We start from the raw sequence: 14783 nt of genomic DNA on the forward strand, positions 1-14783 counted from the left end.
ACCCTAGCAAAGTATCGATAATCGATAAGTTATTACGAACGTCACTAATACTGTCAGAAAATAAGGCATTATGTTGGTAGCTCCGCCTGTAGTTTGTGCGGTTGGTAAAGATTTGCGGGTCGTTCTCTAAAATGCATATGTGTGCGTGAGCTCAAAAAATATCTATGGAGTGCCGTCTCTTACTCTTTTATGCTCTTTGGTAGGCCCCCCTGTCATTGAGTTTGGCGGGACAGTTCAGTGGGTCTAGACAAAGTGCAAATTATAATCGCAAACCAGTCGAAAAGCCCCTTTTTTATATGGAGTTTTGACGGATTCGATTTTCGATTCGATCAAAAAGTGCGTTTTGTCTAGGGGGGCAGCGTGGGTCATCTATAGTACTTATTCTTATCTATGTGTCAGTCAGCGAATTGTCAAAAATGTAAACAAATGTTTCACCACATGGTATTTATTTTGTGGATGTAGATTAATATTTATAAACTTCTAACAAACGACTAAATATGAGATAAATTTGTCATAATTCAAGAAATATATCTATTTTTACGTCAAAATGTCGCATCAACTAGGCCGTGTTGTCTCCGAACTACTCCTCAGATATTTTGGAGAAATAGTGGAAAAAGTCGGTAAAGATTTATTCCAGTATGGTAGTAAACCTATAGGCATGATTTTGAAAACGACTGGACTCCCAAGATCGCAGGTAAACTACTGATGTATCAAGGTTAAGTTATGCACATACTTATTATCATAATTACCATTTCATGCCTTTGCTTTCATATAAATTCATTTTAGGTAGTAGACAGCCTCCGTACATTACTCAAATTTGATCTCGCAAGCTTTGAACCGTCAGCAAATGAAGTAATTGCCGATTATAAACTGATTCCTGAAAATGTTCTTCTGCTGATACGATATCCCAGGTAATTAAATAATAGAATATTAATAAATTAATAAAAAATAGAATATTATAAAATTAAGTAAACAACTTTGATTTCAAGTCAAGGGACAGGGTTGAAACATTGTCAACTATATGCATGTATTCAGTGGTTGATTTATGAAAAGTAAAAAGATACCTAAATATAAAATATCTATTAAGGTACCTTCTTCAAATGAAGAGCAAATTCGGCAGCGAGGCAGAGTTACTGGTGGAAGAGCTGTTGCAACAAGCTACATGCACCGCCACGGTCCTTCTGGTCACAATAGCTAACAAATACAAAGATGATAAGGTAATTTATGCACTTCTTTATCTAATTTTGATACTCAGTGAAAGTACCAACAATAAGTGCCTTAAATTATTACTAAGGGGACAATAAAAGCCACTACTTTACAATACCAATATTAATAAAATAACACTTCATTTTGCATCAGGGGTTAACAAAATGTAACTCATTACTATTCCCCTTTTCAGGAAAAGAACATAAACATAGTTCAACTGAAAGATGTATTCATAAGCCTGGCAACAGCAGGGTACATTCAACAAGCCCCCGTGGCCGAGCTAAAGGAAGGCAGTGAAATACCCACTCTAGTGCCCGTAGCTACAATCGTCCCAGACATTGATGTCAGGAACTTGATACAAATCATGAATTCTGGGACTTTAGCTGAAGTTAATGACAGTAAGTTTCAATGATTTGAACTCTTGGGCTGAGTTGCACCACCTAACTTTGACAGTAACTATGACGATAACCGGTATTTTTTGTATGGAGTATGACAGTTTTTTGACGTTTGTCAAAGTTAAAGTAAGATTGTGCAACCCAGCCTTAACTTTTCAGACTTTTAGAGTAGGCGCACACCGTTGATTTTTAGTTGGCCGATAGTTGTGCCCGATTTTAAATTGTATGAAGAATCGGCGTAGTGTGCGCACTCCCATACATGCCCATACTGATCAACTGCCCGACTAAACTATCGGCCGACGAAAAAACAACGGTGTGCGCCTACTCTTACACTGACAAACATCTAAGATGTTTTCTTTTGATTAATTGTTGTGCAAAATATTAATTCTTTATTTTCTGTTTTACAGATGTCTACTGGAGGATAAACTATGACAGATTCCATCAGGACTTCAGAGATGAAATTATGATCAAAGCAATCACAAGGCGTATTGACGAAAATGGTGGGTCCATGTATTGTATTGTAGGTACTTGTTGTTTAACTAAACATAAAAATATTTAGCTAAGAACATTTGTTATACATAATTTTATTATTTTTTGGTATTCATGGTTTATCGCTGAGCACATAGAATTTCGTCCAATGACCCCAAGCTACACATTCGCTTATCGCTCGCGCGTAATTATATTGCTGTCGTTACTGTGCAATTGGCGGCCGTAGTGACTGTGCGAGGGCGACAGCAACATAATTACGCTCGAGCGATAAGGATGGGTAGCTTGGGGTCATTGGACGAAATTCTATCTGCTCGGCGACCGGACTTAAGAAACTAGAATATTTTTCTACACACATACAAACTTTGCATCTTGTCAGCATTATTCAGTAACTTCTTTTCAATAATGCCATGGTCTCACATTCCCGTGAGGGCGCGCAATCCGCATTCTTCATCGTGTGTTGGTTTCCGCTGAAAACCAGCTTCTCGACATGGCGCTTGTTATGTCGCGAATAAAGCTGATCGGACGCCTCTTCAGCATAGCTTGTAGTTTAATGTTATATGTACTGTATTTTTATTTTATATTTCTATGCTGAATAAAGTATTCTTATTCATATATCCTGGTGTGCTGTAGCACAGGGTATCCTAGTACGGACACCAGTCTCTACGAAATACTTATTTTTGTTCCTTGTTGTCATAATTACCCGTTACAAATTGTGACTTTATGTATTTTGTAAAGAGAGAAATAAAGTTATTATTTATTTATTATTTATTCACAGCGGGCGAGTTAATGAAGTTCCTGCTCCAACAAATGTACCTGACGTCGTCTCCGTGGGCGCCGGAATCCAACCCGACTTCGGCCCTGGACCTGAAGGAGTGCTGCCGGCGCGTGGCCAGCGAGCGACCACTACTGCACCAGCACTTCGACCAGTACCTCAAAGTGTTAGGTAATAAACCTTTATCTATTGTGTTTTTAAAGTATATTTTTAGATTAACGTAGTTCGGTATAAGACAATGTGTGGCCAGTGACACCTCACACCAACTGTGAGAAAATTATTTATGTCTTGAAACGGCTTTGGACTTCACAGCGGAATAAATGTTTAAGGTTGTATTGTCCTGAGACAATTAATTTTTTCAAGTTCCAAAATTTGTTTAATTAAGCAAACCACCCACTTTTAGTTGGCCGATAGTTAGGTCGGGCTGTTAATCAGGATGGGCACGTATGAAGTACGCACATTACACCGATTTGGTATCGGCCGATTCTTCATACAAATTAGAATCGGGCCCAACTATCGGCCAACTAAAAGTCGTTGGTCTGCTCCGGCTATTTAGGTACTTCGCCACTGAATACTTAGCCTTCGCTAAAATGTAAGTGGCTGCATGAAGCGGGTGGCTAATAAAGACGTTCGACGTGGACACCTATAAGTTGCAAGTAGGAGCTTGGGGCGTACGCTCGTCCTCCGTTTAAGCGTAGGCCTTTACCACAGAATAAGTAATAGTACAGGTACAGAAGGATTACTCCGCAAGACGATTTAAATAAATGCGAGTCTTGCTACGACGCGATACAGTGGAATTCAGCTCGCACAGCACTACGTACCTACAATTTTATTCACCTACATACAAGTTTTGTCTCTTTCTATCGCGTGCCTCTGAACTCTTCTTACGCTGTTAGGGTTGCTGTCTAGTGAAAAAATAATTAATCTACTTATTTGTAATGAGGTACGTATGTAGGTAAGTATGCATTCATTATGGAAAATCTTGGGAGAGGCCTTTGTCCAGCAGTGGACGTCATTTGGCTGAAACGAACGAACGCATTCTGAGCAGTAGTCATATTAGGTTAGGTTCCTATACTATCCTAAGAATTATTGATTACCTACATGGTCAACATACCTTTCAGCATCTTTGGGAAGCGAAAAAAAAAGATAAATCCAGTAGTATTACTTTTCGAATTTAAACACCCGAACGCCGCACAATATTTCTTTCTCTTTATGTCCATTTTTAAATAATACTTCGATCATATAATTATAATCATACTACAACGCACGCCAGCGTCCTGACGAGCGCGCGCGTGACACTCGACTGATATAATACCCGTCGGCGGGGCGCTTCGCTGTAGGTAATTATCGGATGTACCGCGCGGAGTGAGCCAGACCTGCCTTTACTCAGTTTGTCGTCCCCAACATAGACAGAGTACATATAAATGAGTAGGTCATCTTCATAGAAACGCCCGAGCGCGGTTTGTATGTGAGCGCGCCAATACGTATGCGGCGCGCACGCACAGACTGACAAAATTAGCGTTGATTAGCGGTGAGGTGCCCCGAATTTTGTCAGTGTGTGCGTGCGCGCCGCATACGTATTGGCGCGCGCTCACATACAAACCGCGCTCGGTGCGTTTCTATGAAGATGACCTACTCATTTATATGTACTCTGTCTATGTTGGGGACGTCATTTGGCTGAAACGAACGAACGCATTCTGAGCAGTAGTCATAGTAGGTTAGGTTCCTATACTATCCTAAGAATTATTGATTACCTACATGGTCAACATACCTTTCAGCATCTTCGCGCTCACATACAAACCGCGCTCGGTGCGTTTCTATGAAGATGACCTACTCATTTGTATTTACTCTGACATAGAGGACAGCGGCGCGGGTTTTGTACGGCGCTGCGGGGAGGCGGGCGGCGGGCAGCTGGTGGTGCGCGCGGGAAACTAGTCTCTATTGCGACTGCGTTAAGAGTCAGTGTCGTCCGCAGAGGACAGCGGCGCGGGTTTTGTGCGGCGCTGCGGGGAGGCGGGCGGCGGACAGCTGGTGCGCGCGGGAAACTAGTCTCTATTGCGAGTGCGTTACGAGTCAGTGTCGTCCGCAGAGGACAGTGACGCGGGAAACTAAAGCCTGGTCTGCGAGCACGTAGAATTTTGTCCAATGACCCCAAGCTACCCATCCTTATCGCTTAATTATGTTGCTGTCGCGCTCGCACACTCACTGCGGGCGCCCGTCGCACAGTCGCGACAGCAATATAATTACGCGCGAGCGATAAGTATAGGTAGCTTGGGGTCATTGGACAAAATTCTACGTGCTCGCAGACCAGACAGACCAGACTATAGTAGGCCTAACTTTACCCCCTCAATATAGAGGACAGCGGTGCGGGTTTTGTACGGCGCTGCGGGGAAGCGGGCGGCGGGCAGCTGGTGGTGCGCGCGGGAAACTAGTCTCTATTGCGACTGCGTTAAGAGTCAGTGTCGTCCGCAGAGGACAGCGGCGCGAGCTTCGTGCGGGGAGGCGGGAGCGGGCAGCTATTGCGCGCGGGAAACTAGTCTCTATTGCGAGTGCGTTACGAGCCAGTGTCGTCCGCAGAGGACAGCGGCGCGGGAAACTAGTCTATTGCCAGTGCGTTACGAGTCAGTGTCGTCCGCAGAGGACAGCGGCGCGGGCTTCGTGCGGGGAGGCGGGCGGCGGGCAGCTGGTGCGCGCGGGAAACTGGTCTCTATTGCGAGTGCGTTACGAGTCAGTGTCGTCCGCAGAGGACAGTGACGCGGGAAACTAAAGCCTGGTCCGTGAGCACGTAGAATTTTGTCCAATGACCCCAAGCTACCCATTCTTATCGCTCGCGCGTAATTATACAGGGTGGAAACGATAAGTGATCTCACTCGATTATTTCTAAACTATACAAGATATCAATAAACTAGTTATTGATCCTGAAAGTGCTTCATGAGCTCTATCAAACGATATTAATAATAGGTTACAGAATAAACTGGATCTATCCGAAACTTCAATGTTTCCAGCTTCCATACATTTGGTAAAGTCACATTATTTTAAAAACTACATATGATATCGTAAAACTGATTACTGATTCTAAAAGTGCTTCACAAGCTCTATCCAATGGTATCAATAATAGGTTACAGAATAAACTGGATCTAACCAAAAATTCAATGTTTCCTTCTTCCATACATTTAGTACTACCACAGTCATGACACTCATCTCTTGACAATATTATAGCAAGTAAAGCCTAAAACCAATGTTTTTCATTAATAATTTAAAATAAGAATACAATTTACGAGTTTATTTTAAGTATTTATTATTAAATTAAAAAAATTACACTTCTAATATTGTGTGTCTGGCATACATTTAGTATGGAAGCTGGAAACATTGAATTTTCAGATAGATCCAGTTTATTCTGTAACTTATTATTGGTACCGTTTGAAAGAGCTCATTAAGCACTTTCAGGATCAGTAACCAGTTTTTTAATATCTTGTATAGTTAAGAAATAATCGAGTGAGATCACTTAACGTTTCCACCCTGTATTGCTGTCGCGACTGTGCGACGGGCGCCCGCAGTGAGTGTGCGAGCGCTCGCAGACCAGACAGACCAGACTATAGTAGGTCTAACTTTACTCAATATAGAGGATAGCGGCGCGGGCTTCGTGCGACGCTGCGGGGAGGCGGGCGGCGGGCAGCTGGTGGTGCGCGCGCGGCGGGCGGCGGCGCAGCTGGTGGGCTCGCTGGTGGAGCACGCGGTGCAGGAGCGCCTCGGCTCCAAGGCCGCCAGGATATTCAGGTGTGTATCACGGAAGCGTTATTGATGTACACTAGACCCAGCGTTGCCAGACGTCCAGATTTTGGCGGGAAGTCCCGATTTTTAAACCAAATTTAAATGTCCCGCGCGGGACAGGCTCGGTCCCGCTTTTCGGAGAGAGACACTCACTTGGCCAGACTATTGTTTTAAACGCCATATTATTCTAAAGAATAAAAAAAATCGATTTTGGTTTCTTTTTTTTTTTCTTTTTTTATTCTTAAGACGAATTTAACGATAGAGTAAATCTGATTTAAAATATTTTTTTAAGTCAAATAAAAAGATAAATATTTGAAAACCTTTGATTATATACGTTTTTTACTATGTCCCGCTTCTGACGGAAGAATCCCGCTATTTTCACTCAAAAAGTACCAAAGTCCCGACTTGGCGAAAAAAAAAACTGGCAACGCTGACTGGACCGCAAAGAAAAGGGTCGGATATAAAATCTTCTATACCTTCAAAAGTACCTCAGCTCAGGTCATTGTCTCCACTGCAGGAGCACTAAGCGACTTTCTATAATTTATAAAAGGCAAATAGAGGATCTAATGAGAATGTCTCCAACTTCCTCATTGGCCCTAGAGCAATTCCAAGTATACCATCAATAAAAGCCTAATTAGAGTCATCAAACCTCTCAGTCATTCAATTAGAGCCATTAGAACTTCATAACTATGAGTTGTTTTCTATGTGTAAGCTGAGGACACGTGTCTCCAGCTGACACATCTGTATCTTCGTAAATATTTATGCTACGATAATGTATTATACCTCAAAAATTACAGTCGAATCCAAATAGTAGGCTTTCCACTTTTCAAGACTTTAGCTCAAATACTGTTAAAACCACGATCAAAAAACTATGTGCGAGCTGGAGTACCGTGTCTCCAGCTTACACATCTGTATCTTCGTAAATATTTAAGCTACATCAATGTTTTATATCTCATAAATTAAAGTCGAATAAAAAAACCCGACTTCAATTCTTTCAAAGCTTTATTTCGAACCGTTTTCGAACTACGAACCGATACGTATGTGTAAGCTGGTGACACGTAACACACGGTGGATTATTAAAACCGTATAAGTTAGAGTTGCGTTTTAAAGATCAAATAATTCGTTATAATTAAAGTACACACGAGACATAATTTCAAATCTCTAGGCCTCTTAGTTTCAGAATTAAAAGCCAAAAACTATTTTCCCGCCAAATAATTCAAATAATATGGGTCGACTGCGACGTTGCCGTTCCGTGCGTCCACTAGAGCAGTCGAATTTGAACCTAAAAACTAGTACTGTTTGAATCATTTTTATTTGTAGTTTAAATCATTTAATTTCGATTATAAGAATTTTAGACTAGGAGCCGGCTGATTTGTGTATTGAGTACTTAATAACCTATATTTTATTAATAAGAAAAAGCTAGGTAAAACAAAATTATATTTTAATATACAAATAACGAACTTGTTTCCAAAGACTCAAATATTTGTGGCGTTTCTAAACGCAACCACTTTAATTTTTATTTAAATACCGTGAAGTCCCACGATTCTGCCACGTCAAGTGGCAAAAATGGGCAACAACTATACAGGGTGGAAACGTTAAGTGATCTCACTCGATTATTTCTTAACTATATAAGATATTAAAAAACTGGTTACTGATCCTGAAAGTGCTTAATGAGCTCTTTCAAACGGTACCAATAATAAGTTACAGAATAAACTGGATCTATCTGAAAATTCAATGTTTCCAGCTTCCATACTAAATGTATGCCAGACACACAATATTAGAAGTGTAATTTTTTTAATTTAATAATAAATACTTAAAATAAACGCGTAAATTGTATTCTTATTTTAAATTATTAATGAAAAACATTGGTTTTAGGCTTTACTTGCTATAATATTGTCAAGAGATGAGTGTCATGACTGTGGTAGTACTAAATGTATGGAAGAAGGAAACATTGAAGTTTCGGATAGATCCAGTTTATTCTGTAACCTATTATTAATACCGTTTGATAGAGCTCATGAAGCACTTTCAGGATCAATAACTAGTTTATTGATATCTTGTATAGTTTAGAAATAATCGAGTGAGATCACTTATCGTTTCCACCCTGTACTTTGCTCTATGGTTACAAACAGATTTTGCATGACATTGACAGATATGTCAAAATCCACCAATCACGCAGCATTTGGACCTCGCGTCTACGTATTGCCATCTGGCGGATTTTCCAATCGCGAAAGCCCTCATTGAATTCTTCTTCTTTTGTTGAAAAAAAAAAAATTAACAATATTAACATCACAAATCACAATCACTACTAAGACATCACAAAATAGACGAAACACAGCATTTTGTACAGCATTTGCCATAAAGTTAATATTCCTTCGGAAGGAATATTAACTTTATGGCATTTGCACAGAATTGGCCGTAAGGATCTATATCCATAGCCGTAAAACTTGTATTAAAAAAAAAGATGACAGTTGACTGCCATGAAGCTAAAGATAAAAATGGAGGGCAGAGTTGGAACAAAAACTTGAGTCAAATACCTACTTATATCTATCTCGCTCTCTGCGGCCCTACCTCTCTTTTTAGTGTGAACTGTAGTATTGCTAACTTCTGATTTAAATCTCTTTGTAAATTCTTCGAAATAGCCAATTCACTAACCAAATCAGAAGTTAAACAAATAAATAATTAATATTTGAAACTAAGATTACCTAGTTAAATAAAAATCACAAAATTCCTGGGTAATCGGTACCATGTGGCAACATCGGCCCAATCCGGCCCATCATGGCGGTTGTTTACATTGGTTTCATTGAATTTGAGCAATTTTATATTTTTTGTTTATTTAGAAAGAGCGAGTCTGCCCACAGAGAGCGAGATAGTGATACTTAGTTTGTGCTTCAAGTAGGTATTCGGAGTGTGGCCTCCATTTTTATCTGTAGCTTCATGTTGACTGCAATATTGAGAAACAGTCAGTGTTGCCAGAAGGTTACTTTTGTAACCTTTTAGCTGATTTTTGAACTGCTTTGGTTACTTTTAGGTTACACTAATGAAAAGGTTACTTTTAGGTGATTTTTCGGAATTTGTAGAATTAATTTTTACAGGTTATTCAGTAAAAAAATATTAATAGTGTCAATTTACAAATTATTTAAATTGAAACGTGACACTCAAGGATTACTAATGTTTGGCCAAAAAACGTTTCCCAAATTATCACATCGCAAACAACGTTTCGCAAATTTTTATTTGGCAAATTCTCATTTGGCAAAACAACTTATTGCAAACTTTTAATTCGCAAATGTCGTTTTTGGCATATCATTGTTTAGCAAATTATTGTTTGGCAAAGTATGTATTGCCAAATGTTTCATTTGGCAAAAATATTTCACGATAAACTATTTACAAAATAATTTGATTGGTGCATAGAATGCATACAAATTAGCTTGTGGTTATTATTTTATTTAGTGGGTAGTTAATATAAAATTTGTTCTTAATTAATTTTCTTATTTCATTCTCTTTATCGAAATTTCCAAATGATTTATTCACAATAGAGGTGATTCTAGCGCTCGGCGGCCGCTGCCGCGGCACGCTTCGCTCGCCTTCGCGCATTAAGGGTCACTGTTCTAACCTAACCTAACCTACTATTTTCTGCAATACCTACTTTTTGCAACCATACTATTTTCTGAAATCTCTTTGTGTTACATAAAATTCTTGTGAAAACCATGATCATGTGCCTTATGCTTTGATTTGTGGGTAACGGTGGGTATTTATGTGAAGTGTCAATTTGACCAAACAAATTATTTGGGATATAATATTTGGCAAAATAAAACATTTGCTATATAAACATTTGCCAAGTAAAATTTTACCAAATGATAATTTGACGAAATGAAATAGTTGCGAAAAGAACAGTTGCTAAAAGTTCATTTGGGAAATGAAACTTTGGCGATAAGTTGTTTGCGAAGTGAAATTTGGCGAAAAGTAATTTGGCCAAACGGAAGGATACCGACACTCAAAATGTTGATGATTTCCAATTAATTTTAACACTTTGTATGAATTTTGGCTGATTGGTAAGATAAGAGTCGAAGATGAAAGTTGTTAGTACGAATCAGCTTTATGAATCAATATGATAATAATATCAATCGCACGTGTGAGGGTTACTTTTTTTTCTATTTCTGGTAATTTCTGACAAGACCCTACTGGCAACACTGGAAACAGTTTAAGTTTAGTTAGTAAAATATGATTTATCTGTGGTAATTAAATAGATTAATTAGATTTACGAATCTCTGATGGATGAGTGATACCCGACCCGAGGTTTCCGCCAACTGGGACCGCAATCAACTAGGACCGCGGTCCCAATCGCCAGATCAGTAAAAATTAAATACTTTTCTGGGACCATTCATAAAGGACAATGACCAAAAATGTATGGAGTGTGGTCCAAATGTCAACCACCACCTATGTAGTAAAATAGTCTACTAAATACTGATTCATTATAACCAAACCGCAATCAAAAATATGCTGTCAGTAAAAAGTTTAAGACTGAATGAAAAGTCATGTTTTTACCTTTCTTGATATCATTCTATCCATCGCACATTTCGGATTAATCTATGCATATTATGTCATGTCGCTTAGTGTGCCGTGTTAGATTCTCGCTAAAAGAAAAAAAAAACTCAGAAGAAAGACAACAATATTGGAATTATGGTCGGGTGGTCGCTGCTCCGCCCCTATTGGTTGTAGGGTGATGTTATATAACCTAAAACCATCCTTGATAAATGGGCTATCCATAACAAAAAGAATTTTTCAAATCGGACCAGTAGTTCCTGAGATTAGCGCGTAAACTACTACAATTTTTCATACAGTCATTACTTTTTACTGACAGTTTATTTATTTTTCGTCCCATACTGAAAGTTAATCTCTATTTAATGGACCATAAGCCAATATAGGTCTCATTAGTGGTGGACATTTGGACCACTTTTGGTCATTGTCCTTTTAGTACGATACCGATTTTGGAATGAATAATATATTTTTTTAAGTTATCTATGAGTGAACCTAGTCGCTGGAAGAAAAATATTTAATTTTTATCGATCCAGCGACTGGGACCACTGTCCCAGTCAATTGCGGTCCCAGTAGCCGGAATCTACGGTCCGATCGCAAACGTCTTCGCTTTCGCTTCGCGAAGCCCACACTCGGCCTCGTCGGCACGCGCACCGACGATCGCCAAACGGCTAGAGTACCTTCTGTACTCGCCACTCTGCCCGGTGAAGCTGGAAAAGCTCCTCCAGCTACCAGCGCGCGTCCCTTCAAAAAAAAAAAAAAAAGCCGGAAACCTCCCCGACCCGACCGTGGATCACCAGTATTCTACTACACAGTAAAGTATAGGGTAAGGTGGGGCACAATGTTACACGGGCGGGGTACAATGTTACAATGCATATTTCTCCGTCCCTTTCTATTAGTTGTATGATGTTCAGCGGCTCAGTTCAGCAGCTCTTATGAGCTTGACAAACGTGTATACCAACATCATACAACTAATAGAAAGGGACGGAGAAATATGCATTGTAACATTGTACCCCGTGTAACATTGTGCCCCACCTTACCCTACCTAGGTTATTAAAAGTTGATCGATCTGTGATAAATAATTTACCTGATTAATTAGTTTTATGAAGTAGGAATTTTATTTCATTAGTGATACCCGACAAGAACGTAGATCATCGGATTTCTAGTAAAGTGTATCTACCTTAATTATTAAAAATGTTAATTGATCTGTGATAATAATCGAGCTGAATAAAAACGTTTTTGATTGTTATTTTAGTATTTCATTCTAGCTATTATATTTCCAAGAATAACCTGGTTTTGCCATGTCTGAATACAGTTTTTTTTTCGGTTTCGGTAAAACCGGTTTTGTGACCCCCTAAATCCCACCCTTACGTTCATATAAAAAGAATGTGCGTAATCTATACGTACTTATGGCACCTAAAATAATAGAGAGGAAAGAATTGATTGTATAGATGACCCACGCTGAACTGTCCCGCCAAACTCAATGACAGGGGGGCGCTACCATCGTTCAACTTTATGGTTTCCAACATGGCAAAAATCGGAACCAGCGATTCGGTATTGACGGTGGCGCCCCGCTGTCAATGTCATCGATAGGACAGTTCAGTATTTTGGAACTATATTGAACAATGAACCGTCTCAGCTATAAAAGACCCACTAAACTGAACTGTCCCACCAAACACATTGATAGGGGGCGCCACCATTGTTCACCTGTACAAGGTTTCCCAAAAAGTACTGTCAAGCCGAAGCCCAGAGGTAGAGTATCACTAGGGCTACCCGAATACTCGATTTTTTCAAGTTATTTATAATTTTCAGATGATATGATAATGATGAAAATCTTTATCATATTTCAAAAACTGGGATAAAATCTATCCTACGTCCTTTCCCGGGTCTCAACCATCTCTATGCCAAATTTCATCAAAATCAGTTCAGTGGTTTAGGCGTGAAAGCAAGACAAAGTTACTTTCACATTTATAATATTAGTATAGATGCAATGTTTTTGCCTCGATTAAATAAAACATTGTGATCAAAATAAAAACTTATTATCAAAATATTTTATAGGTTATTAGGTACTCAATACACAAATCAGCCGGCTCCTAGTCTAAAATTCTTATAATCGAAATTAAATGATTTAAACTACAAATAAAAATGATTCAAACAGTACTAGTTTTTAGGTTCAAATTCGACTGCTCTAGTGGACGCACGGAACGGCAACGTCGCAGTCGACCCATATTATTTGAATTATTTGGCGGGAAAATAGTTTTTGGCTTTTAATTCTGAAACTAAGAGGCCTAGAGATTTGAAATTATGTCTCGTGTGTACTTTAATTATAACGAATTATTTGATCTTTAAAACGCAACTCTAACTTATACGGTTTTAATAATCCACCGTGTGTTACGTGTCACCAGCTTACACATACGTATCGGTTCGTAGTTCGAAAACGGTTCGAAATAAAGCTTTGAAAGAATTGAAGTCGGGTTTTTTTATTCGACTTTAATTTATGAGATATAAAACATTGATGTAGCTTAAATATTTACGAAGATACAGATGTGTAAGCTGGAGACACGGTACTCCAGCTCGCACATAGTTTTTTGATCGTGGTTTTAACAGTATTTGAGCTAAAGTCTTGAAAAGTGGAAAGCCTACTATTTGGATTCGACTGTAATTTTTGAGGTATAATACATTATCGTAGCATAAATATTTACGAAGATACAGATGTGTCAGCTGGAGACACGTGTCCTCAGCTTACACATAGAAAACAACTCATAGTTATGAAGTTCTAATGGCTCTAATTGAATGACTGAGAGGTTTGATGACTCTAATTAGGCTTTTATTGATGGTATACTTGGAATTGCTCTAGGGCCAATGAGGAAGTTGGAGACATTCTCATGAGGATCTAGCCTACACTCCCCATGCATTTTAGAAGTGGGGAATGCATAAGTCAACCATACACAGGAAGAATATTTTAATACGAAAAACCTTCTACCTTACCTACTAAAGTTTCTCAAGAAATCTAGGTCTCTTTAATTCTCTTTCATATAATTATTTAATTAACATAATAATTTTATTGTACTTACCGTGATACCTCGGCATCTAACCCTCCGTAAAATGCTTGATAACACCAACACAGATCACTTGACACACACGACTAGTCTTTATCACTACGCAAGCGCGCTCAAACAACACGTCCGCACGCCACGACGGATGACAAGAGACTGCCCAAGCTTAGCAATCCCAGTGTTACCTACCTACTTTTTACAATTATTATTATTTTTATAGAAAATAGCACTTATTACAACTATTTATGGGTGGTTCTAAATAACTACTGAATTATTCGAATTATCTGACAAAATAAATTTTCGGCAAATAATATTATACCTACTACATTGAAAGACACACTTAAGTAACTATTTTTAATTGATTTTCCAGGTTGATCCGTGCAAAAAAATACATAGGTGAAGAAGACATTCAGAAGCACGCAATGTTGCCCAACAAGGAATGCAAGGAACTCACCTACAAGTTATTGGAGGAACACTTTATTAGCGTTCAGGTACTTTAGTTAGTAAAGTAAAGAAAAACTTTTTCATGAGTAGTAAGTATAAAATGACTGTTATGAATTT

At 38.9% G+C, this 14783-nt stretch overlaps 1 protein-coding gene across 1 annotated transcript in view; it reads left to right on the forward strand.

Annotated features, from left to right (window-relative positions):
• Positions 1 to 384: 384 nt before the first annotated feature.
• LOC135081175 (DNA-directed RNA polymerase III subunit RPC3) overlaps positions 385 to 14783 on the forward strand; it is a 30851-nt gene continuing 16452 nt past the window's right edge. The window contains exons 1-8 of the mRNA XM_063975915.1: positions 385 to 694; positions 787 to 911; positions 1088 to 1217; positions 1400 to 1604; positions 2009 to 2101; positions 2866 to 3033; positions 6486 to 6639; positions 14593 to 14713. Coding sequence (XP_063831985.1) covers positions 548 to 694; positions 787 to 911; positions 1088 to 1217; positions 1400 to 1604; positions 2009 to 2101; positions 2866 to 3033; positions 6486 to 6639; positions 14593 to 14713 — 1143 coding nt within the window. The 5' untranslated portion in view covers positions 385 to 547. The remainder of the gene's footprint in view (positions 695 to 786; positions 912 to 1087; positions 1218 to 1399; positions 1605 to 2008; positions 2102 to 2865; positions 3034 to 6485; positions 6640 to 14592; positions 14714 to 14783) is intronic.

This window comes from Ostrinia nubilalis, chromosome 19 (assembly GCF_963855985.1).
Source record: "Ostrinia nubilalis chromosome 19, ilOstNubi1.1, whole genome shotgun sequence".
Lineage (NCBI taxonomy): Eukaryota > Metazoa > Arthropoda > Insecta > Lepidoptera > Crambidae > Ostrinia > Ostrinia nubilalis.